Here is a 26,196-nt window from a genome sequence, read left to right on the forward strand (position 1 = left end):
AGCATCAACTCCCATATGTGCCTTGACCAGGCAAGCCCAGGGTTTTGAACCGGCGACCTCAGCATTTCCAGGTCAATGCTTATCCACTGCACCACCACAGGTCAGGCCCAAAGAATTTTTTAAAAAGGTATAAACAGACAGTTTTACCTGGCTGTGTTAAAATATCTACTTGGTTAAATCAACTTAATAGTCAAGACAAGGAGCTATCCCCTGATTTACTAAGGAGTTAAAAACCTAAAATTCCTAACTTATTTAAATGTCCTTTAAAAAAAAAATCACATACAATTGCGAATTTCAGGTTAAGGAGTTCACATATAGAAAACTAGACTAGATACCAACACCGTTTTTAAGATACAGAAAAAAAGTTTATGTCCTGAATTAGCAAGTGTAAAGAAAACTAAAGACAGACTAAGGCAATGACCAAGCAAGGTTCAATAAATGCTTTTCCACAAAATTTCAGCTATAAGGAAAGTTCAGTCCCCAACTAATAACTGAAAACAGGAGTCAATTTGGTGTTAAATCTGTCCACTTCAATCACAGTAAGTTATAAACAAAACCATGTTAAGTTAGAACTTCCATCTTCACTGATTTTTGGTTGGTTGTTGCTGGTGCTTTGACTTACACACAGGCACCAAAATTGCAAAATAGATATAAAAACAAAATAAAAGAAAAAGTAAACAGTGCATGTTACTTATACAGTTCTAAAATCTCTGCCTGACCAGGCGGTGGCACAGTGGATAGAGCATCGGACTGGGATGTGGAAGGACCCAGGTTCGAGACCCCGAGGTCGTCAGATTGAGTGCAGGCTCATCTGGTTTGAGCAAAAGCTCACCAGCTTGGACCCAAGGTCACACTGGCTCAAGCAAGGGGTTACTCCGTCTGCTGAAGGCCCACAGTCAAGACCCATATAAGAAAGCAATCAATGAACAACTAAGGTGTTGCAACGAAAAACTGATGATTGATGCTTCTCATCTCTCTCCATTCCTGTCTGTCTGTCCCTATCTATCCCTCTCTCTGACTCACTGTCTCTGTAAAAAAAATAAAAATTAAAAATAAATAAATAAAATTTCTTCAATTAATATTACTCTTTAGTAGAAAACTGATTTTTAAAGATTTAGTTCCAGATCATCAAGTATTAGTCATACTTACACGTTGTCCCACATACAGCTTTTTCTTTGCCTTCCAGCAAGTCCCACAGGTGAACAGAGGCATGTTCATACTGCTCATTCAACCTACAATAATAAATAGCTAATTAATTACCTCTCAATTGTCAAGGCAGCATTTAAGAAGTTTCTATTATCAAATACCACTCTACCTCAAGCTCATGTCCCGCTCCGGGTCTACTAACTTGTAGAACTCATCCAACAACGACAATTCCTCTTCCGACAGTATTGGCACACCATTCACACCTTGTTTCAGGTCAGTTCGCACTTCTTCATCTCCCAATTTGTCCAAAACATACTGCAACTCAAGTACAGTTTTTAAACGTTTTTGTTCAGCTTCTTCTCGCATAAGCTGTTCCCGTCGTGCCGTTTTTTTAATTGTTTTCTGAATCTATATAAGAATATAAACATACAACATCAAAATAAGTTTTAAAAACTCTTTTAGTTCCATGTCAGGTCCAATGTAAATAAGACATATATTTCACTCAATGAGTTAGATGTGACCCCAATACACAAAAAGATGATTCCCAACTTACAAAGAATTTAACACAGGATCTATTTCAGCAGTTGTTAGAACTTCAGAACACATTTTCCCCTAGAAGGTATTATACTACTGAAATGCTACCAATGAAATAATGTTTTGAATTTGATTCATAATAATCCAGCAGACAAGGAACAGGGAAGTAGGTATGGGTATACTATATGAAACATTGACTACCCACAAGATAAGTGTAGAAGAGAAATATGGATACATGGGGGTTCATTAGATCCTTTAGTTCTGAAATTTCCCATAAAAAGTATAAAAATTAAAATTTTAATTAAGGCCCTAAGTTAATTTAAAAAAGAATCCTAACCACAACAATTTAAAAACCTTAATTATATCTATCTTCTCTATGAAAACAACAATCCAAAGGTCTACATACATATTACTGATTCACAAAAGAAATGATAAAACCCACCAATGAAGTGAAAGGCCTGGTAAAAGGTCCCAAAAACCAGTGTTAAAACAGAAGCAAAGGAGAATACAAGTATTTTCATTTACACAGTGAAAGTAGCTTCAGAAATCAATTCTTATTAAACTGTACAGCATCAGAAAAAGAAATTGGGACAGGATTCATCAAGCCTGGACTCTACCTAGGCTACAGGGAATAAATCCCTACTTGGGTATAAATTAAATTTCTTTTACTTTTGAGAGATATCAATACTTTCCACCTTTAATCAAATTTAGTAAGTAATATTAAGTGCATGAAACGTATTAGTTATGTATTAAATACTGTTCTATTATTGCCATTTTACAGACTAGAAAACAGAAGCAGAATGATAGAATCTCCCCTGTCCTTCCCCTTGACTCATTCTTCTCTTTCTAGACTTCTGGTTCTATTTATGCTGGAAAATCCTGACTGATAAATCAATAGAGATGTTAAGTAACTCATTCAAAGTCATAGAACGACCCTGTTTGCCGAAAATAAGACCTAGTGCAATTGTTTTCAAGCTTAGAAATATAAGGCCTCCCCTGAAAATAAGACCTAGCGCTTCTTTAGGAGCAACAATGAATATGAGACACTGTCTTATTTTCAGGGAAACAGGGTAGATTGTTGTACATGGAAATAAAGTCATAAGAAATTCTTGATGGAATTCAGAGTTTGGCTGGTTATGCTGATGTTTGTGATGACATGACTACAGTATATTAGTAAATGTTGATTTTTTGTTCAATAAATGTGAATTCTTGTTCATTGAAAAATAAGACATCCCCTAAAAATAAGACCTAGAGCATCTTTAGGAGCAAAAATTAATATTAAGACATTGTCTTATTTTGGGGGAAACACTGTATTAAGTAAAAATGGCAGAATCAGCCTGACCAGGCAGTGGCGCAGTGGTACAGTGGAGAGAGCATCAGACTGGGACGCAGAGGACCCAGGTTAAAGGCCCTGAGGTTATCGGCTTGAGCACGGGCTCATCCAGCTCAAGCACGCGGGCTCACCAGCTTGAGCATGAGGTCGCTGGCTTGAGCCAAAGGTCACTGGCTTAAGCAAGGGGTCACTCAGTCTGCTGTATCTCCCTGGTCAAGGCACATATGAGAAAGCAATCAGTGAACAACTAAGGTGCCACAACAAAGAATCAATGCTTCTCATCGCTCTCCCTTCCTGTCTGTCTTCTGTCCCTATCTGTCCCTCTCTCTGTCTCTCCATCTCTGTCACACACACAAAAAAAGGCAAAATCAGTATTCAAACCAGGCAGAGTCTGGTTCCGGAATCAGAACTTATAATCTCTGTACTGCACGATCAAGAGCAATGTACCAGTCTGCCATGTCCCTTAAGACCCCTAATGTAAAGAATAATTACTGACTAAATAAAAAAGCCTATTTTCTGATAGTTAATGGAATTTTAAGATGGTCATTAAGCATAAAGGAAGATATAAAAAGTAAATTCTTAACATGTTTATATATATATATTTAAACCAATGAGAACTTTAGGGTTACTACACATTTGTCATATCTCAAACTCAGTCCTTTTAAATGAGCACCCTTCAGATGTTAAACTTCACCTAATTGGGAAGTACACCTTAGAAATAATTGGATCCAAGCCTCTCCCCTTGCAGAGTGCTTTATCAATAGTAATGCAAGGACTTAAAACCAGAGAATAAAATTTTCTGTTCCTTATTTTTAATATTTCATAAATATATATACCACCTTACTTACATCTTGACTTAATGCCATGAAACTCCTCTGTAATTCTTTTGCAAACTCCAAGTTATTTGTGACTTCCTGGTACTTAGACACAGCATCCTAAAATAACAAAGACAAAACTTTATTGGAAACACAAATACAAAATTAATTTTCTTATTAAAAATAGCTGTGCATAAAATCTTAAGTAAAAATGCAGTATCTTTACCAGCTGATCTTGATTAAGCCTTTCCCCTTTGTTCATTCGCTCCTGGTAATCATCAAGCTTGCCCTATAGATAAAAAGAAAATAAATAAATTCCATCTTGAAAGTATACACTAGCTTAAAATAACAAAACCCAAAAATGAATTTAAGTACTCTAGCCACTGCTAAATGATTTCAAATTATTATATTATAAGCCAAAGACAAATCATTGCTTATCTTTAGGTTTCTAAAAAGAAGGTGTGTATCAAATGACCAGGCACATGGTTCCTTCCATACACATAAGTGAGAGCCAAAATTTGGTTAGGCTCCTGCTTATACTCACATGAGCCTACCAGACATTTTACAGCGTTAAAATTTTTTGTCCCTCACTTGCTCTGCCAAAGAATTCACGTAAGTGTGTATTTTCCTGCATAAGCCCATGTGCGTATCGTCTTTGATGTGCCTCATCCTTTTCTACTAAACATGGGTACTTTAAGCTATCACGTCACCTGTGGGCAGTACACTAGTCAACAGCTTTCCTTTGTTGTTTTCTCAAAACTGGAATTAAATGTACAAGAGTGGGGACAGAAAATTAACCTTTAGTCATTCCCCCCCCCTTTTTGCTAAGATGAAAACTCTGGAGGTTTTCCAGGCTACTACTACTATGAGATAAGAACCCAAAGAGAAAAGATATTCAGGTAATGTAACCCAGTCAAAAATTCAATTACAGTTTTATGGGTCAAAGGGAATAAGAAGAAATCTAAATTAAGGTGAGAAAATTTATAAAAATCAGAGTAAATTATGAACATATGCAGTTAATTACCCTTAGCAATAATAAAATTAACCAAGAAACAAAATACAAAGAAATGTTCTGATAAGATGCATTTAGAGGTACAGAAGTTTAAAAACAACTCTAGCCTGATCAGTAGTGGTGCAGTGGATAGAGCATGGAGCTGGGATGCTGAGGCTCAGGTTTAAAACCCCGAGGCTGTCCACTTCAGAACAGGCTCACCTGGCTTCAGACCATGCTCACAAGATTGAGCACGGGATTATCGACATGATCCCATGGTTGCTGGTTTGAGCCTATGTCTGCTTGAGCAAAGGGTCATTGCCTCAGCTGGAGCCCACCCTCCCCACCCCTGGGTCAAGGCAGGTATGAGAAGCAATCAATGAACAACTGAAGTGCCACAACTACGCCCTGGCCGATGGCTCAGTAGATAAAGCATTGGCCTAGCACATGGACATTCTGGGTTCAATTCGCAGTCCAGGCACACAGGAGAAGGGACCATCTGCTTCTCCTTCCTTTCCCTCCCCCTTTTCTCCTTCTTCCCCTCCCACAGCAGTGACTGGACTGGTTCAAGCATGGCCCTAGGCGCTGAAGATAGCTAGTCAGCCTCAGGTGCTAAAAATAGCTTGGTACTTGAGCACTGACCCCATGGGTGGATCCTGGTCGGAGCACATGCAGGAGCCTGCCTCACTATCTCCCCTCCTCTCACCTAAAAAAAAATTAACAACAAAAAAAGTAAAATAAATAAAAAAATAAAATGCCTCAACTTCAAGTTGATACTTCTCATCTATCCTTTCCTGTCTCTCTCTCTCTCTCTCTCTCTCTCTCTCTCACACACACACACACACACACACAAATTCTATTAAGTTGTTTTATATCAAACAATACATTTTCTTTATACCAGAAATATCAGTCAACTTGCATTACCATTCTACCCCAAATTAAAAAGCCTATTACAATTCTTTCATTAAACTGGAAGTAAATAAAACCAAGATAATCATCAAAGGCTGGTGAAAGTATCCAATTTTATTTATTCTTCTGTGAACTTTTTCACACAATCAATAGGCCACCAGCTAAACAGGTATAAAATTCAAGTCTACTGGTTAAAAAATCAATTTTTACACTGATCTGACAGGCCTAACTCTAAGTGCAAAAGATATGTTCAATTACCTCAGAACACTCTAAAGCAATTTAAGTAAAAATAATTTAAAAAGAAATAATTTAAATCCTCCCCTTAATTCAGGTGTCTACTTATCCCCTCCCCTCTGACTCCTAAACTATATTTGTTCATTTATTTTTTCAATAGGGTAGGTGATGTTTCTTTTAAGAAATAAAAACCTAGCCTGACCTGCTAGCAGTGGCGCAGTGGATAGAGCACTGACCCAAAATGCTGAGGTCCCTGGTTCAAACCCTGAGGTCACCAGCTTGAGCACGAGATCATCTACATGATCCCAAGGTCTCTGGCTTAAAGCCCAAGGTTGCTGGCATGAGCCCAAGGTTGCTGACTTGAGCAAGGGGTCACTGGCTTGGTTTGACTGTCCCCCACCCGCATGTATGAGAAGCAATCAATGAACAACTAAAGTGAAACAACTACAAGTTGCTACTTCTCATCTCTCTCCTCCCCCACTTCCTAACACTCTCTCTTTCACAAAACAAAGAACTAAAAAGGTTAAGATTTGCTTTTAATTACAACTTAGGATATAATAGTATTATAGTTAGAATTCTTCTATTTCAAAAATATATAATATAAGAAGATATGTCAATAGAAAGAGTCCCTGAAATTTAATGCTAGTACATTTAAAATTCTCAACTAGATTAAAAAGAAAAAGAAAAAAAAAAAGCTGTGCCTGACCAGGCGGTGTGCAGTGGGTAGAGCATCAGACTGGGAAACAGAGCATCCAGGTTTGAAACCTTGAGGTCACCGGCTTGAGTGCAGGCTCACCAGCTTGAGCACAGGGTTGCTGGTTTGAGCAAGGGGTCACTCACTTTGCTGTTGCCCCCTGGCACACAGGAGAAAGCAGTTAATGAACAGCTAAGGAGCCGCAGCAAAGAACTGATGCTTCTCATCTCTCTCCCTTCCTGTCTGTCCCTATCTGTCCCTCTGTCTCTGTCACACACAAAAAGCTGCTATTAGCTTATACCTGGTATTTATTACAGTGCCTTTTCATGGTACTGTACATTTTTCATGGAAACTGTTGCTAAATCTAGAATTTAATACACAGTGAGCACACTATATATCCCTCACAGGGTAGTTTTATATATCCACCTTAACTTTATCATTTAATGTCTTGAAAACTAAACCATATATACCAATCAAAATGTATGTGAAATCAAATTCCTAAAAATATGCTTACATACATATAAAAATAAATATAAAAAGTTTTTTTTAATGTTAAGAATGATACTTGAATGGTAGAATTATAGCTGGACTATTTTTCATTTTTCTTTGTTTTGTACACTTAGCTGTTCTGCAATGAATGTACATAGATTGTATAATAAAAATTTTAATTTCATGCTACATAAAATATATTAAGTTTAACACATTTCAGAATAGTGTCAGAACTAATAAAAATCTTGAAATATGACTCTATACTAACAAGCTATCCTGTAATAGAAAAGCTCCAATTTTCTACACAATAGCAAATTTAGTATTTTTTAAGTTTTTATTGTTTTATTTTTAAAATTTATTAATTCATTTTTATTAGAGGGGAGGAGCAGGAAGCATCAGCTCCCATATGTGCCTTGACCAGGCAAGCCCAGGGTTTCAAACTGGGGACCTCAGCATTCCGGGTCGACGCTTTATCCACTGCGCCATCACAGGTCAGGCCTACAAATTTAGTATTCATGCAACCCAGAGGTCTATGGCAGATTACATTTTCCAAAGATGGCTACCATATCTGTAGTTCTACATACTTTTTTCTACAATGCGACTTTGGCACTTCTCCATTAAGAACTAGTCCAATTCCCTTCACATTGTACTAAATGGGCTTCATTCAACCAATAGACTACAGTAAAAGTGATCCTGTATGATTTCGAAGAATGAGTCATAAAAGCAATGTATATCTCCTCTGTTAGCTGGTCATTAAAAACACTTGGGTTTGGAACCCAAGCCATCATGTAAGAAGCTCAACAACCCTGAGGTTGTCATGCTTTTAGGAAGCCAAGCCACGAAGAAAGGTCTTACATAAGAATCTGGTCAGCAATGCTAGTGTTAAGGGTCATCCTAGCCCAGGAATCAGACATATGAGAAAACAAGCCTTAGTCTACCCAGCTGAAGCTTCTATGTTTAAAAATCATGGCTCTTAAATGATGAGAAACTAGAAACATGTTACAGTAATATAAAACCACAGTAAGTTGATGTATGAGCTACAATAAAACCACAGATCTTTATTTTGGCTACACAGAGGTCTTTTTACATATTTTCTGGTGATGGTATTCCATGAAGATTTATACTGAAGCTAAGTTTCACATAGTAGTTCCTTTTCCTTTTCATTTCCTTGTTCCCAGATACTGCTGTGTGACAGATTGCTTCAAAATTTACATCATTTAGGCCCTGGCCAGTTGGCTCAGCGGTAGAGCGTCGGCCTGGCGTGCAGAAGTCCCGGGTTCGACTCCCGGCCAGGGCACACAGGAGAAGCGCCCATTTGCTTCTCCACCCCCCCCCTCCTTCCTCTCTGTCTCTCTCTTCCCCTCCCGCAGCCAAGGCTCCATTGGAGCAAAGATGGCCCGGGCGCTGGGGATGGCTCCTTGGCCTCTGCCCCAGGCGCTAGAGTGGCTCTGGTCACGGCAGAGCATCGCCCCCTGGTGGGCAGAGCGTTGTCGCCCCTGGTGGGCGTGCCGGGTGGATCCCGGTCCGGTGCATGCGGGAGTCTGTCTGACTATCTCTCCCCGTTTCCAGCTTCAAGAAAGATAAAAAAAAAAAAAAATTTACATCATTTTATCATACATATAGCTTCCACCTGTCAGGGATTCAGACAGGGCACACAGTGGGGCTGGGGCTGGTCAAAGCTCCCAATAAATAAATCTCGGTTAAGAAAACAGCAATGCTACCCTGGCCGGTTGGCTCAGTGGTAGAGCGTCGGCCTGGTGTGCAGAAGTCCCGGGTTTGATTCCTGGCCAGGGCATACAGGAGAAGCGCCCATCTGCTTCTCCACCCCTCCCCCTCTCCTTCCTCTCTGTCTCTCTCTTCCCCTCCCGCAGCCGAGGCTCCACTGGAGCAAAGATGGCCCGGGCGCTGGGGATGGCTCCTTGGCCTCTGCCCCAGGCGCTAGAGTGGCTCTGGTCACGGCAGAGCAACGCCCCGGAGGGGCAGAGTATCGCCCCCTGGTGGGCAGAGCGTTGTCGCCCCTGGTGGGCGTGCCGGGTGGATCCCGGTCCGGTGCATGCGGGAGTCTGTCTGACTGTCTCTCCCCGTTTCTAGCTTCAGAAAAATACAAAAAAAAAAAAAAAAAGAAAAAAGAAAACAGCAATGCTTACTAACAAACTGACTGCAGAATGACAATTTAAAGAAAACAAAATCACTTCTACAGGTTTGATGTCCTGTCAAGGCACAAACCAATGAATGCACAACTAAATGGAACTAACTGGAACACTCTTTATCCCAACCTCCCTCCTTGCCATCCCCCATCATTTCCTCTCTCTTATATTAATGAAAGAATTTTTTAAATGAAAGGGCATTGGTTTTTGTGGGGGGGGTTTAGCAGTATAACACAGGATCTCTTGACTCCTTAAGTGTACAGGACTTCTATTACCATAGAATCTGAACAGAAAGCACCTCTGCCCACTACTGCATATAATTAGATCCCTATATATATAGTAGAGACCCTATATGCTAGTCTAAGTCACTGATTTTCAAAGTGTGACTAGCCAAACCAACAATATAAGCCACCTAGGAACCTGTTAGAAATGCAAACTCTATAGCCATAGCCGGACAGCTATAGAGCATCAACCCAAAGCTCAGAGGTTTCCTGTTCAAACCCCCAGTCATGACACATACATCACATACGGGAACAGATTGATGTTCCTGTCTCTCTCCACCCTACCTTCCTCTCTCTTGCTACAATAAAATAATTAATTAATTTTAAAAAAGCAAACTCTCAGGCACCACCCTAGAGCTACAAAATCAGAAACTGGGGTAGGAAAATACATAATTCTCTTGTAATAATGAGTCCAGTAGAATGTAGAAATATGATACATTATTCTGAATCAAACATATGATATGAATTGTGATCCTAGAAACAATTATATAGCAGCAATTTGGAAATAGCTTGCTTACAAGTTCAACTTTAAACATAGAAAACTTGTTGAATGGTGGTGTTTTTAAACCAGCTTATAAATCTATTTAACCTATTAATTATTTGCATAAGAAAAGATACATTTATGATCTGAATACTAAAGGGATACCACCACCTTCTATTCATTAGTACTTTTATTAATTATTGCATTGTGAGCCAAAGCCCCAAAAGTTTAAAGTATATATTACAATTACACTCAGTAGTGAATGCCAAATATTGCACTAGGAAGAACCTCTTAGGACAATAAATTGGTCTAATTTTCTACATTTCAAAATACAGGCAGCTTGCAATCCTAGCTCCCTCCTAAGTAGCTTTAAGATAAGAAAAAAGCCTGGCCTTAGGTGGCACAGTGGGTCAAGTGTCAACCTGGAATACTAAAGCCTCTGGTTCAAAACTCTAGGCTTGCTGGGTCAATGACAGCACAAACGACAATCAATGAACAACTAAAGTGAAGCAACTATGAGTTGATTATTTCTCTTTCCCACCACCCGAATCCATGCATAATCAATAAATAAAATCTAAAAGAAAGAGAGAGAGAGAAAATTTTCAGTGTGAACTAAATCAATGTCTTACTTTTCACACTGGCTGATCCAACATTAACTCCAACAAAAAGAGGGGCAAGGATAAAAATAAGGTATTCCAGACAAACACAGCTTTTTTTCTTCCCTAAACTAGCAGTTACCTAACACACAGTAATGTTGGACAAATTGGTCAATTACTCACATCATACACATAAAATAAATAATAAGCATTCTTTCTGGAGAGTGGAGCTATTTTTATATCATAAAAAAGATAACTTCATTAGAAATCCTACCATGATATTAATAACAAAAACCTGCCCTAATATATTCTCTTGAAATATCTTAAAATTTAATTTAGGGTTCCTTTTTCAACTACTAAGTGTCCAGAATGTATTAAAAATTCATTTATAGCACCACATACGAGCAAGATAAAAATAAGGTCATTTCCCAGATTACCCAGAGACTCTGAAGGGGAACCATGGGATAGGGGTGTGACTCTACTCAGTAAATGTGAAAACACTACATAGTCATGTGGAACTAAGAAATAATTACCCCAACAAGGGCTGTCCAGCTGGACTATATCTTCTGTTTCTTTGTTACTTATTACTAGTTGACACTAAGTGACAGACACTCAAATTTAAAGCGCTGGTAGCTAAGCCTATCAAGGAAGCACTATTATCAATCATATTTCATCTAATTGGAAACTGAAAGACAAAGCAATTAAATAGCTTGCCTCAGGTCATAAATCCCAGAAAAATCCTGAGAGCTGCCACACTTCCCCCCTTTATTATGCCACTCTGGATTCCAGCCGTTGCTACATTTCATTTGGGCCCTGCTGCTGTTTTCCTCCTTTCCTTTCTCCAGAGGATAATTATGTTGCTGAATCACAGTACACCTAAATCTTTCATTCTTCCCAAAGTTTTCATCATCACTGAAGTCACTTAACTGAAATGTTTTTCAAAAATTCAATACAGTACTATGAGGGTGACAAAAGATGAATATCCAAAATAGCTGTCCTCCTCCTGAGCTTTCCTTCCTATTATATCCAACAAATCCCATAAACAAATAAATTACAAACACATTTTCTAAACTATACAAATAAAGCCCTGTCCAGGTAGCTCAGTTGGTCAGAGCATCATCCAGATACAGCAAGGTTCCAAGTTCGATCCCTTATTTGGTTAGAGCATCATCCAGATATGGCAAGGTTGTATGGGCACACACAAGAATCAACCAATGAGCTTGACCAGGCAGTGGTGCAGTGGATAGAGCGTCGGACTGGGACACGGAGGAACCAGGTTCGAGACCCCGAGGTCACCAGCTTGAGCATGGGCTCATTGGGTTTGAGCAAGGCTCACCAGCTTGAGCCCAGGTTGCTGGCTCAAGCAAGGGGTCATTCAGTCTGCTGTAGCCCCCCCCCCTCCGTCAAGGCACATATGAGAAACCAATAAATGAACAACTAAAGAACCACAACGAAGAAATGATGTTTCTCATCTCTCTCCCTTCCTGTCTGTCTGTCCCTCTCTCTGACTCTCTCTGTCTCTGCTACACAAAAAAAGAATCAACCAATGAATGTATAAATAAGTGGAGCAACAAATCAACGTTTCTCTCTCGCCCTTCCTCTAACATCAACAAATAAAATATGAAATAATACAAATAAAAAATACTAGAGAAGAGATTCCAAAAAAGAACCCAACATTCTTTAACTAAACAACTGTTAACAGTCATAACAAAAAAGATAAGGAGACATCTTCCTATTTGGCTATCCAGGAAACTATGCAAATCCTGTTCTCCAAATTAAGGAGATTCTCTCCAAATTGGGACAGAACACATACTTTCAGAATGAGCCTAAAATAACAAAAGTTATAGTAAGAGCACCTAGCCATACTTTAAATTGTCTTCAAATAAATCCCTTCTACAGTACTGAAACAACACATAGAAAGACAAGCACAAAAACAAAAGATAAAGATTCCTGATGAACAAAGACGTGACCTGGGGTGGTGAAAACACAATACAGTGTATATAGATCATGTGCTGTAGACCAGGGGTAGTCAACCTTTTTATACCTACCGCCCACTTTTGTATCTGTTAGTAGTACAATTTTCTAACCGCCCACCAGTTCCACAGTAATGGTGATTTATAAGGTAGGGAAGTAACTTTACTTTATAAAATTTATAAAGCAGACTTACAGCAAGTTAAAGCATATAGTAATAATTACTTACCAAGTACTTTATGTCAGACTTTTGCTAAGTTTGGCAGAATAAATCTTTATGAAACAACTACTATAGTTAAATCTATCTTTTTATTTATACTTTGGTTGCTCCGCTACCGCCCACCATGAAAGCTGGAATGCCCACTAGTGGGCGGTAGGGACCAGGTTGACTACCACTGCTGTAGACTTCTTCTGCACCTGAAACCTGTATACAGTAATTTTGTTAATCAGTGTCACCCCAATAAATTCAATGAAAGGGAAAAAAGCGTCAAGATTTTTTTTTCCCACACCTTTTCATAATGTCCAGTGGCCTTTCTAAATGTTTCAAGTCCCCACTATTTACATTCTGTTCTTGGCCTAGAAACATTAATTCTGACTTTGCCCCCATAGTGGTAGGCAGCTGATTCTGCCGCTTGTTCACAGTCCACCAATTCAACTGAGAATTATTTTCTAGTAAAATTCACAGAAGTCAGGAAAGATAACAAGAAACAAATGTTTCCTCAATTTTTAAAAGGAAGGTAGAGACAGCATATAGTACAATCCACAGATGATCCAATAACAGCTATCTTCAAATGCTGGAAGCCTTTTCATGTAGAAGTCTGAACTGTTCCAGGAAACAAAGTATCTATTAAACAGCTGTGCTGTAACTCAAACAGTAAGAACTTGTCCAAAAATGAAAGATTTTGATTGAGAAATGAGCATTCTACCAGGTTCTAGAAGACTGATTAATGCAGAAGCTGAATGAACACCTACCTATCCAGAATGCAGAACTACTGAACACTAAAAACAGTAAAATGATACTAAATTAGATGTTATCTAAGGTCCCACTATAAGATAATTTTTCAAGCAGACAAGTAACCAGGAGTTTAATCTGACTGAAAAGGGGGGGGAAAATCCTGTAAAAACCCTTATTCCTTTGTCCATGCCTGTAATTGTGCAGTTAAGTCTGAAGAATGGAAGCAGCTAACCCTAGAGAAACAACAAAAAGTAAAATGTTCAAGTTCCAGCATCACCTACTTGGAATTATGTTTTTAAAGTCTAAACCTTGTGCATCTGAAAAATAAATGATCATTTATAATCTTAACACTGTCTTTTGAATTATTAGTTGCTTTAAAAGCTACTCATTAGGGTAAGTCAGTACAACTGAATGATTTATACACTCTTGGGAGTTCAATGTCAAAGGGTGTAAATTGGAATTCACTTAAAAAGGAAATCAAAAGGTTTTATCCTAATGAATAAAGAATATTTAAGTTATTTGGTTAACAGAAATAAGGGGACTGCAATGAAATTTCTAATAATTTATAATTGTACAAATTGTGTCCTCCTTCCTAAGATTATTCACAAATCCTGCTTACACTACCTAGATTTTAAAATAAGTGTGTTCTACTTACCTACTCATTAACTCTTCTCACTTAAAAAAAATAAAAACACATATACACACAAATAAACAGCTCTATACAAAAAGCATTTCCCCTTGCTAATTAATCCATTTTAACGGGGTTTTGCTGGTGAAGCTATAAATATTTCTACACAATGATTAAATCAAATTAGCAAGTATTTATTTAGTATATACCATGCGGAAGGCATGGCATATAAATAAGTCTCTGCCTTGGAGAAGCTCAATATCTATTTTGAGAAACACATAAGACAATATAGAAATGCCAAAGACATATACAGACAATAGGTAGCACAGAAAGTTAGGGAAACAGACTACTTTAATTGAGCATGGTCAAGAAGCAACACCTTCTCCTTTCCCCAAGAAATATGAAATTTTGCCTGACCAGGCGGTGGCGCAGTGGATAGAGCATCAGACTGGGATGCAGAGGACCCAGGTTCGAGACTCCGAGGTCACCAGCTTGATCGCGGGCTTATCTGGTTTGAGCAAAAAAGCTCACCAGCTTGAACCCAAGGTCGTTGGCTTGAGCAAGGGGTTACTGGGTCTGCTGTAGCCCCACCGTCAAGGTACGTATGAGAAAGCAATCAATGAACTGAGGTGTCACAACAAAAAAAACTGATAATTGATGCTTCTCATCTCTCTTCGATCCTGTCTGTCCCTATCTATCCCTCTCTCTGTCTCTGTTAAAAAAAAAAAGAAAAAGTATATGAAATTTTGAACTGTCCAATAAAGTCTCTTTTATCTTTGTTTTTACATATTCAACCCAACAAAGCACTGATAAAACTAGTGAAAAAACACAAACAAACATGCAGAAGCCAAGCAACTTACAATTCCAACTCTGGCTAAGTTTCTTTTCAGCTACTTCTTGCATTCTTCTCTACAACATATATACTGTTTACTCCCCCCACCCCAAAAGGAACCAATTACCAAAAATCCCAAAAGCTTGAGATACAAAAATTAAGGTAGGCTGACCCACCTCCTACTCTAAAATGAAAGGATTTGAAGTAAAAGGGTTAATTTACTTGGTTCCACAGGATCAGCTTAAACATAAAAAAATTACTTATGTTGCAGAGCATTATAAATTCTAATTACCCCCCATAAAATACTACAAGAGACCTTGGGATTCATCCATTTCAAGCCAGGTCATTTCACACAAGCATCTCAATTTCCTTTTCTGTTAAATGAATTGGATTAAATTGTCAGATGGCTTTAAGCTCTTAAAATATTGTAGGTTCTATAATAGTATGGTAATAAAATCAAGGCCATGTAGTTTTAGTTTAACCTTTTGCTAGTATTTATTAATTTTTTAAAGATGAAACAGTATAGTCCTGGCCAGGTTGCTCACTGAATGGATGGAGCATCATCTCAGAACAATGAGGTCGCAGGTTCAGTCCTTGGTTAGGGCTCATAGAAGCAACCAATGAGTGCAAAACTAAATGAAACTGCAGTTGATGCGTGTGTGTGCGTGTGTGCATGTGTGTGTGTGTGTGTGTCTCTCTCTCTCTCTCTCTCTCTCTCTCTCAAGTCAATGGGAAAAAAATTTTAGGAAAAGTACTAATTTTCCTTCATCTAGTTCTAAATGTAAACTAATTACATAAAATTATGACAAATTGTATGCTTAATTTCTAAGTCACACAAAATATACTCATCCAAATATTTGTCACATGGAAATTATCCTAAAATAAAATAATGTGGCCAGGTTAAAACAATCCATTCTCATTGTAATACTTAGGATTCTACCCTCATCCCAAAAAGATACCCCTAATATCACGTGAGGGAAGTCACATCTTTTCCTTTTAAAATTCAAATTTAAATACTTCCCTATGGCACACAAACATAGCACACCCAGGCAGGCAGAGGGAAACAAATTAAGCGTTATAAATGTTTTTCTTCTGTGACAAGGTGAATGCAAAACCATGTTATCTTGTCCTCTGCATTGCAGAGGAATAGTTAATGCAATCAATAGAGAATATAACACATCAGAGAATTTAACTATCAAATAACCCTCAGATTTTAGCCCAAGAAATAATTTTACTTATAAAAGAATTAAGAATGTCTTTATTTCAAATACTCAGAGAAAATCTGTACAACAGCTGCACTGAAAATTCTATGTAGAGGTACCCTGCAATGCTCTGGAAAGAAATGTTATCCTAACAACTAAAGCATCCTTTTTCTGAAGTAATTAACAGCAAGTATATAAAGATCAAGAAGACTTCAGAGAGCAGTATGGAAAACAGTATACTCTGGCTAATACATCTGGGTCACATATTTTTTACAAAGATGTCAGGTTGTCTCGCAAGCAAACACTGGTTAACCTTTCACCTACCCAAGTCCCTAATGTCTAAACCAGTGGTAGTCAACCTGGTCCCTACTGCCCACTAGTGGGTGTTCCAGCTTTCATGGTGGGCAGTAGCAGAGCAACCAAAGTATAAATAAAAAGATAGATTTAACTATAGTAAGTTGTTTCATAAAGATTTATTCTGCCAAACTTGGCGAAAATCCGACATAAAGTACTTGGTAAGGAATTATTATTATATGCTTTAACTTGCTGTAACTCTGCTTTATAAATTTTATAAAGTAAGTTATTTCCCTACTTTATAAATCACCATTACTGTGGAACCAGTGGGCGGTTAGAAAATTTTACTACTAACAGAGATACAAAAGTGGGCGGTAGGTATAAAAAGGTTGACTACCCCTGGTCTAAACCCATTATATTTACAAAAGTGTGTAACAATTGTAAATGTCATCTATTAAAACATCCTTTATTCTGCATCAAATCTGATTACATGTTACCATATAAATAAGCTTTCTTCAGTTAAAATTAAGACTTGATTTCAAAATATCGTCTTGCATAGCCTAGGGCTGTTTTATACCAATAAACTGTAAAAACTCAGATGATTACTCAATTCATTATTATACTTTAATCAGTTAAAAAGATTTGTATATGAAGTTTTACACTAGATTTCTATTATAGCCGCATTTCTTCTCTCTGCTAAACAATCATGTACTCTTTATAAGCCCAATTTCAAAAACTACCAGGCCATTTAGTTGCATTACATAATAGCATCATATTTCATCAATGTTAAGCATGCATTCTCACTGAACAGATGCTTAGCTTTCCTCTACTGACTAGACTTACTAGAAAATTAACAACTTTTTTAAATAAAGTGAAATAAAATTATTGCAACACTGTTTTAATGTAAGTGATACTACATATCTAGTAGTAATTTTTATCAAGATGCTTGATTTTAAAACCCACTGCAAAAGGCATTTTATCCAGAAGACTGAAGTACAGCTCAAATATTTAACTGAAGTAAAAAAAAAAAAGTACCCAGTTATACACAGTATCTTACTTTATCCCATAACAGTTCTAAACTCGTATTTTATGTATATTAGAAATACTCACTATTTAAAAATCAATCAGTTAAGTCCTGTCATACAACAAATCATCTAGATAATAGGAAAAAAAAAAGCTTTGAGATTCTCAAAAAGTAGAACTTCTAGTTTTAATAGTAATTAACTCACATCAGTACTACTAAATTAACCATTTAACAAACATGTAGCTCAGTCTGGGTTATCAAAAAGCCTCATTTAGGGCCCTGGCCGGTTGGCTCAGTGGTAGAGCGTTGGCCTGGCATAGGAGTCCCCAGTTCGATTCCCGGCCAGGGCACACAGGAGAAGCGCCCATCTGCTTCTCCACCCCTCCCCATCTCCTTCCTCTCTGTCTCTCTCTTCCCTCCCGCAGCCAAGGCTCCACTGGAGCAAAGTTGGCCCGGGCAACTGAGGATGGCTCTGTGGCCTCTGCCTCAGGCGCTAGAATGGCTTTGGTTGCAACAGGGTGATGCCCCAGATGGGCAGAGCATCGCCCCCTGGGGGGGGTGCCGTTGGATCCCGGTCGGGTGCATACGGGAGTCTAACTGCCTTCCCGTTTGCAACTTCAGAAAAATTAAAAAAAATAAAAGCTTCATTTAACTGTAATTTGTTCCACTATCCAGCACCCAAAACACTTAAGAGGAAAAGATATGAAATACATGTTACTTTGTGTACTTTGTTAAATCTCCATTATTTAAGGGAATTTTTCAGTACTTACTAGCCTAGTCTATAATCTCTGTAATATATATTTTTTCCTTTATAACTTAGGGGTGAGGGCAGGGCAGGGAGGTAGGCAATGTACAGTATATAGTAATGCAAACCTATGTAGGATGACCTGTCATGGTTCAGGTACTCCTAAGGCTTATCAACTAGATTTCTATTTTTTTCCCAAAACACTTGACCACTATAACAGTCACTTCACAACTAACCCAGCTGCTCATCTGCACCCTACTTTATATTAACACACCTTTGAAGAATTGTTTTTCAGTCATTAAAATGTGTCTATATATTACACCATTAATATTTATCTTCTGATTCCTATCCTAAAAGAAAAGAGATTTCCTAGGAATTCTGAAAATTAAATCATCCAAGCATCCACCAGATTGACAGAATTGTTTACTAAGAGATTTTAAAAAGGTACCTATGTCTCAATTTCAAATAGAGTAACAAAAACTACATCAGATGGCAGACTCAGACCTCTACTGGCCTTGGCCATGTTTATTCTATTACATATCTGAATGTAGCTACATTACAATTAAAATACTTTTGTTGCCTTGTTGATATTGATCAATCTAGTATTTCAATGATTTATAACAAACCATGCTTGTTGATCAAAATAAAGGACAAGAAAACAAGGTAGAAATCCACAATTAGCATCTATTTCAAATAAAGTCCAAGAAACTCAAAAGTAAAACTTCCAATATAGATGAGAAGTATCAAATCTAAAAATGTTTGTTTTAAAACTCAAAAAAGTAAAATGCATCATTAAATGAGCTGTTAAATACTTAAAACCTAAATATTACTACTTTTCTTCATTTCCCACAGCCCACATTTAAGTCAGAGTTACTATCTCAATCTTGTAAGGAACACTATTAGGTGACTAGCTAAATGTTTTTAAATGAGTTCCTCAAAATTCAACATGTTATAATATTTTACTAGAGGCAAACAAGCAGAAACTATCAAGTGAAAGTTACCGTTTTTCTTTTTAAGGTAAAAGACAAAAGTCTGCATAATAGACACTGATTGTAATCACCCTTTTTGTATGACTAACTTGTCTCTCCCTTTTCACCTCCAATCTTACCAAGGTTGAATTATTCACTCTGCCTAGACCTTTCCTCTACACACACAAACACACTTCACTCCGCCTAGACCTTTCCTCTATACATATAAACACATACACTCACGTCTAAACTGAGCTGATACACTGCGCGCGCACACGTGTGGCTAAAGCAGAGTTGATACACTAGGCTGAAAGCATACAACAAAAGGCCGACTTGAAGATAAACCTCATGGTGTGGCCTAGAATGGCTAAATATTGATTCCAAAATATTGTGCGTATGGCTCGATTTTGGTTTTTTGGAAGGGGGCTCGGGAGGGCCAGTCGGGGCGGCTGCCTGGTCTCTGCCCTCCCGCTCTGCTTTCGCTTTGTGCTCACAATGCAGCTCCTGTAAAGCGCTTCCCTCTCCCCGCAGCCGCCGCCATGTTAGTCGCTCTCTCCATGTGCCCAGGGATCTAATGATCCCCATGGCGTTACCCAGACCCACCCCCCAACGAATCTCAATCGGTGCAGTCTCCCTCCCGTCCCTCTTTAGGGTCCCCGAGGGACAAAAAGGCCGCTGATGAAAAATCCTCTCGGGATCAAGTTGAGCGAGAGGCTCAGGGGGCCCCTAGACAATCGAAACAAAGAAGGAAACATAGGGGAGCCCATCAGATGGGGGAGGGGAAGCAAAGCGACAACCCACTCAGAAGGGGCTTGATAGAAAGCAGTTCTAGCTTGAGAATCTAAATGCATTCCTCCCCCAAGGGAGAAGAGAAGAGGGGACACTGAACAGGCCTCAAGCACACATTAACGGAGCGGACAAACCTCCCGGCTAGAGGACGGAGGCCGCCCGACTCCACGAGGCAGTCGGTTGAGCCTTCAGCCCCCACACCGGGATCTCCTTTCTCCCCGCTGGCCCTATGCAAAGAATTGAGGCCTCGGTAACGGGGAGAAGGGCATCACAGAGTTAACTCTGGCGACAGGACAGGTCCCCACCCTTACACTTCCCACTCCCAGACTCAAAGGCCTGACCCACAGCAGGGGGACAGTCATCTAGAGTCCAGGGGGCAGCGCTGCGTCCGGGTCAGGTGACAAGCACCTCCCCCAGGAGCCCGTTTTCTGGACACAAGGCTCCGGTTTACTGTGCACATCGGGCGTGGTGGGGGTAGGAGGGGGAAACGCCGCAGACGGAAAGAGTGAAGGATACAGCAGTCAGGGTCGGAGCATCAAACCCTCCCTGCCCCGCCAACTCTCTGCACCTTTTTCTTCTCCAGGTTCCGAAGTTTCTTGTCGATCACCCCGAGAATCTGTTTCATGGCCTCGGTCTGGACAGCGCCGGTGCCGGTGGCGGGGTGCTGAGAAGCCGGTGCAGCGGCCCCGGCCCCCGACGCCACCTCACTCCCAGAGGATCCCGACGGGGGTGGAGGTCCGGACGACTTGCTGCCGCTTCCGCTGTGGCTGGTGGCCGAGGGCATCTTTAGACCGTAAAGGGAGAGAAGAAAAAGCGGGAGGAAAGATAAGAGCGGCGAGTCAGGCGGCGGACGGGGCGAGACGCGGGACAAAACGCGCAGCGGGCGGGAGCCGGCGCGAGCGAGTGGGGGTGGGGATGAGGTCGCGCGCGCCGCGAGGGCAGGAAGGAACGGCCGGCGCGCGCGCGACCCGCCAGCGGGGCACCCGGCCCGGTCTCGCGCCGCCCCCGCCCCGCCCCTCCCCCGCGCGGGCCGCCGGCTCGGCCTACCCGCCCGGGGGCACCGAGGCTCGCGCAGGGGGCGGGGCCTGGCAGCGCCGGCCAACGGCCTGTGCAACGGTCTCCACGGCGGAGGGCCCGCCGGCACTGTCGCCTTCCGAGGAAGGGAGGGAGCGAGATCGGGGCTAGGAGGCCGAGAAGGATGGAGAAGGGCACTGGGAATGACCCGGGGAGAAGGGGTGCGGGGAGACTTGAGGATCAAGCTCCTTGCGACGGTCCAGCCGATCCGGAGATATAGGACACTCGGGGCAGCAGCCCTCTTCCCCTTCAGCGCCTCGGTCCGGGGTGGCGCTCACCGTGCGCGCGCAGAGGCCGCTGGAGATCCCGACTGGGCGGCTGGGGGGGCAAGGGTAGCGGTGCGTTCCGGGCAGTATCGTGCGCTTCGTGGGCGCAGGCCGCTTCGCCCTGTCCCCGCTGCACCGAGAGCCGCTGCTAGTGAGGCGGAGAGCTGGGAGCGGGAGGGACTTAGCCAGCCAGCCCTCCGGGACCAAGGGGGCGGAGGAAGCAGCGGGCGGGGTCCTTCGCTACCGCTCGGGCTGCCCAGCGCGAATGCCTGTGGGGAAGCCCCACCTCGTCCCACCTTCGCCAGCCCACCAGCCCTGCCCAAGTCCCAGCTCTGGGGGCGGCATCTCCGCGCTGGTCGAGACCTCCCCGGGGGAGGGTGCAGGGGCGGTACCTTGGATTTTCAACGAAATCGAAGCTAAGGTCCTTCAGGCGAAATCGCTTGACGTCCAAAGGGGGACAATAGGTGTCAAGCAGCTGGGTCTGAAGCTGGCTACCGCCGTGTGTAGAGCTCTTGTTTGGTGGGGGTGGGGTGCCAAAGGATCTGCAAGTAAGGGGTGCGTGGGGTGGGTGGTGCAATCTCAGCTCCTAGAATTCCTTCTGTATTCAGAGCAAGCAAACTCCCACATCCGAAAAGGTCTTGAAAAAGGACAACTTCCCCCACAAAACAATCACCCGGTGACCTAGGAATTCTCTGTAGAACGAGTTGAAAATGAGCAACATGGGTGGCTTTTTAAGTCTTAAAACTCATTAAAAATTATCTTCAGCTACCTTAAGATGACATTTATCCAGTAGGCCTGAGTACTGCGATGTAGACCTTTTTCCTTGTTTTAGATGAGATGTACTTGCAACTTCTAAGAGAATGTTTAATGGAAAAAAAATTTTTATTTTCTCTAAGAGATTATTGCAGTCTTGTAATTAACCTAGGAGCAGGGTGGTGTACAGTGAACAGAGAATAAGAAGTCAAATGCTGGAAGGAAATGTATTGAGGAATATAAACGGTGGAAAATTCAACATAATATTGTATGAGAACAATAAATGACAGCTTAAATTCCATGAGAAAGGAATTTAGAATTCTACCAAACTCACAGTTCAAAATGAGTAATGCTAGCAACAGTATATCCTGAGGGTGCTTAGAGAAACCACTGCAGCCTCCGGGCTCAAGATATTTCAGATAACTGAAGTCTGTTACCCATTCAAATATTTATTGAGCACCTTACTATGTGTTAAGAACTCTTTAGTGCTAGGGATTGTGAACAAAACAAAAATATTTTAATGGAACTTTCCTAGAGAGAGAAGATAACAAAATACATGTCAGATGGTGAAGTGGTAGAAAAAATAAGAGAGTGGTTAGGAAAAGCCTTACTGACACTTAAGCTAAGACTGAAGGAAGAAGGCTAAGTCATCTTGGAGGAAGAATTTTCAGGTAAAGGAGAAACCAAATGTGTTTGGTGGGTTCAAGGAACAGCAAGGAGGCAACAGTGGCTAGAACAGAGTAGGAGATTAGGTCAAAGACCTTAGAGAGGGCCAGTCTTGTCAAGCCTCATAGGCCAATGTAAGAACTTCGGCTTTGGCTGAGTGAAATGGGAGTCACTGCATGAAGAGGAGGAATAACATGATCAACCTGTGTTTTAAAGAAATCCTCTTGCTACTGTATAAAGAATTTATAGTAAGTGTATTAGAGGTGAGAGGGACCTTGGGAGCCCAATTTGAAGGTTGTTGAAATAATACAGCCCAGGGATAATGGTGGTCAATGTCAGTGTGTTATAGTAAAGGTGATGACAGGTGGCTGGACGCTTTATATATTGTGATTGTAGAGCCAACAGGCTTCACTAACCAGTTGTATGTTAAGTGTGAGAGGAGTCAAAGTTGACCCAGGTTATTCAAGATTTAAGCACCTGAACTATGCTAAATATAATATATGCAAGCCTAGAGGCTAGAAAAGGTCAGAATTCTGAAACTGCATTTTTACAAGATCCCCAGCTGATTTATAGGTACACTAAAGTTTTGGGGAGGAAATCCCTCTTTTTTTCCTTAGAGCTTGACCAGTATCTTTTAGATCAGGCATGAAATACTCTAGCAGGCAGATTCCCCCCAGACCTACAGAATCAAATTCTCAGATGTAGAGCCCCACAATCTTTATTAATAAGCCCAGCAGGTGGCTGATGCATACTAATGTATGAGAACCCTTGACTTGGAGACCTCTAACGATTCAGGTTTGAGCTGAGGACTTGTGATAAGGTGTAAGAAAGAAAGCTCTCTTCTGCCTTTCCTTGGCACATTGCGACACAGTAGCAGTTACAAATCATAAAGATTTGTAGTCAGCTAACCTGGGCTTTTCAAGAAAAAGGAAAGTAGATTGTTGAGAGGGAACAGAATACAGGACAACACAGATAACCAAGAATCCTATTTGGGGGTCCATCTCACAGCCCAGTATATCAAGGTAGGCTAGGTTATACTGCAGTAATTATCTTGAAAGCTCTGTTTCTGTAAAAGTTTTTGGGGGCACAGCCATATCCATTTATGTACATATTATGACTGTTTTTATGCCACAGGAGAGCAGAGTTGAGTAGTGATAGAGACAGTATGATGTGCAAAACCTAAAGTACTGTCTCGTTTTTTTATAGATGTTTAACAACACCTGGCTGAAAACAAGTGATACATTATCATGGTTCAGCAGAGGACTCTGCTCATAGTGGTCACTCAGTACATTCAGGCTGATGGAGAAACCATATCCCAAGTGTTACTGATTACTATGCCATAAGAGAAAAGAACTCAGGAGTATCTGGAGTGTCATGTATTCCAGACAGACTTGCCTCGTATGTGCTCACACCACATTGGACTGGAAGGGTCACATGACCCTATTAAAAAAAAAAGATGCTATTTTAATCAGATGCCCAGTAGGAAGTCAGCTGAACCAGAAATATTTGGTGAATGTACATACCTGTTTTATTCTCCCTATAATATGGCATTTCAATCCCTTCTTTGGCTTTTCTGACACTCATACAATTCAGGTCAAGTCCAGGAAAACCAATAAACTTAAGGCAAAGCAATGTTCTGCCCAGCCCAATGCCATGGTCCCAGCAAACCAAATTTGTCTATTTTCTACCTGATGGAAATGGGACTAAAGCTATGTTTATGTAAATTTTTAGTACTTAACTATTTTACCTTTATTTTTTTCTAATTCAAAGTAATATGGTACTTGGGTCTTTTCCAATTTCATATCACTGAAGAAATAAAAAATAGGTTTTCCCAGAAAACAAGTGTGAGCACAGAATATGTCTATAAACAAAAAAACACTTTCTCCAAAAACCTTGGTACTAAAGTTATAAGCAATATTACTATGATTTGCCTGACCAGGCAGTGGCGCAGTTGATAGAGCATCGGACTGGGATGCGGAGGACCCAGGTTCAAGACACCGAGGCCCCCAGCTTGAGTGTAGACTCATCTGGTTTGAGCAAAGTTCACCAGCTTGGACCCAAGGTCGCTGGCTCGAGCAAGGGGTTACTCAGTCTGCTGAAGGCCCGCGGTCAAGGCACATATGAGAAAGCAATGAATGAACAACTAAGGTGTCACAACGAAAAACTAATGATTGATGCTTCTCATCTCTCCATTCCTGTCTGTCTGTCCCTATCTATCCCTCTCTCTGACTCTCTCTCTGTCTCTGTAAAAAAAAAAAAAAATTAAAAAAATATTACTATAATTTTAATAACAAATTTTCCAAGCTTACATTCACTTGTTTAATTCATTAGACAACAGCAATCTGAAGTCTCCACAGTCAAGTGAAGTGAATAATTGAATGACTTTTCCTGATCATTTTGGCAGAATAATTCAGCTGCTTCAACTTGAATCACCCAATGAACCAATGCCAAGGTTATTAGTAGCAGACGAGGGGAACTTTTCTCAGAATTACATTAACTGCCTTGCATCGGATTGACAGAAATCTAGCCTAGGTGTGAACTATGCCGTTCAGACAGCTAAGGCTCTTGCTTTCCATCATTTAACAACTCAGCAGTAGACATTTACTTCATAATTTCTCCAGTGCAGTCTTTTTATGATAAATGTCATAATTATTTGTGTTCATGAGCCACCATTAGATTGATTTTCTCAAGGGAAGAAAGTTGTTTTCACCTCTGTATCATCAGAAGCAATAATATGCCTGACACAAATGTTTTGTCAGTAAATGCTGCCTATATTAACATATCAGTGTGGTATTATTATTATTAGTCCATACTGCTTCTTTCCCTTGTTGCATTGTGGTTATTGGCTGAGGTAACATTCTTTTTTCTGCTTGCATTTCCTTATAATTTGTTTAGAAGTGACATTTTATATTTTGGAGAGGTACAAAATGTTCAGAATAGTATTTTCAGATTTCACAAAATATTGTTTCTACTGAACGCTCTTAGAAACTATGCACTATTTTCAACATAAAAGCAAAACTAGCATTAAAATGGTTCATGTGTTATGGGAATTGTACATTCTCTTAACTGGATGTTTCCAGTTCAGTGTTTGTCACCTGTGGTGATTTTGCCCATCCCTCGCCCAAAGACATTTGGCAATGTCTGGAGATAATTTTTAAGTGGTTACAACTGGGTTGGGGTGGAGTTGCTATTGACATCTAGTGGGTAGAGGTGAAGGATGCTTGTAAATATCTAGTAATGCACAGGGCAGCACAGAATAATCCAGGTCAAAATGCCAATAATGCTTAAGTTGGGCAACTTGATTTTATGAGACCAAAAATGTAATTCATTTGTTCCCCGCTTTACAAGTAAAAATATTGAGATAACACAATTTTTTTAG

At 40.3% G+C, this 26,196-nt stretch overlaps 1 protein-coding gene across 1 annotated transcript in view; it reads right to left on the minus strand.

The window, feature by feature from the left end:
• Nucleotides 1–21,592, minus strand: part of CAPRIN1 (cell cycle associated protein 1) — a 45,580-nt gene extending 23,988 nt beyond the window's left edge. Inside the window, exons 1-6 of the mRNA XM_066363482.1 lie at nt 21,411–21,592; nt 20,627–20,842; nt 4,055–4,117; nt 3,862–3,948; nt 1,316–1,554; nt 1,150–1,232 (exon numbers count right to left, since the gene is read on the minus strand). Of these exons, the coding sequence (XP_066219579.1) occupies nt 1,150–1,232; nt 1,316–1,554; nt 3,862–3,948; nt 4,055–4,117; nt 20,627–20,842 (688 nt within the window). The 5' untranslated portion in view covers nt 21,411–21,592. The remainder of the gene's footprint in view (nt 1–1,149; nt 1,233–1,315; nt 1,555–3,861; nt 3,949–4,054; nt 4,118–20,626; nt 20,843–21,410) is intronic.
• Nucleotides 21,593–26,196: the final 4,604 nt, after the last annotated feature.

This window comes from Saccopteryx leptura, chromosome 1 (assembly GCF_036850995.1).
Source record: "Saccopteryx leptura isolate mSacLep1 chromosome 1, mSacLep1_pri_phased_curated, whole genome shotgun sequence".
Lineage (NCBI taxonomy): Eukaryota > Metazoa > Chordata > Mammalia > Chiroptera > Emballonuridae > Saccopteryx > Saccopteryx leptura.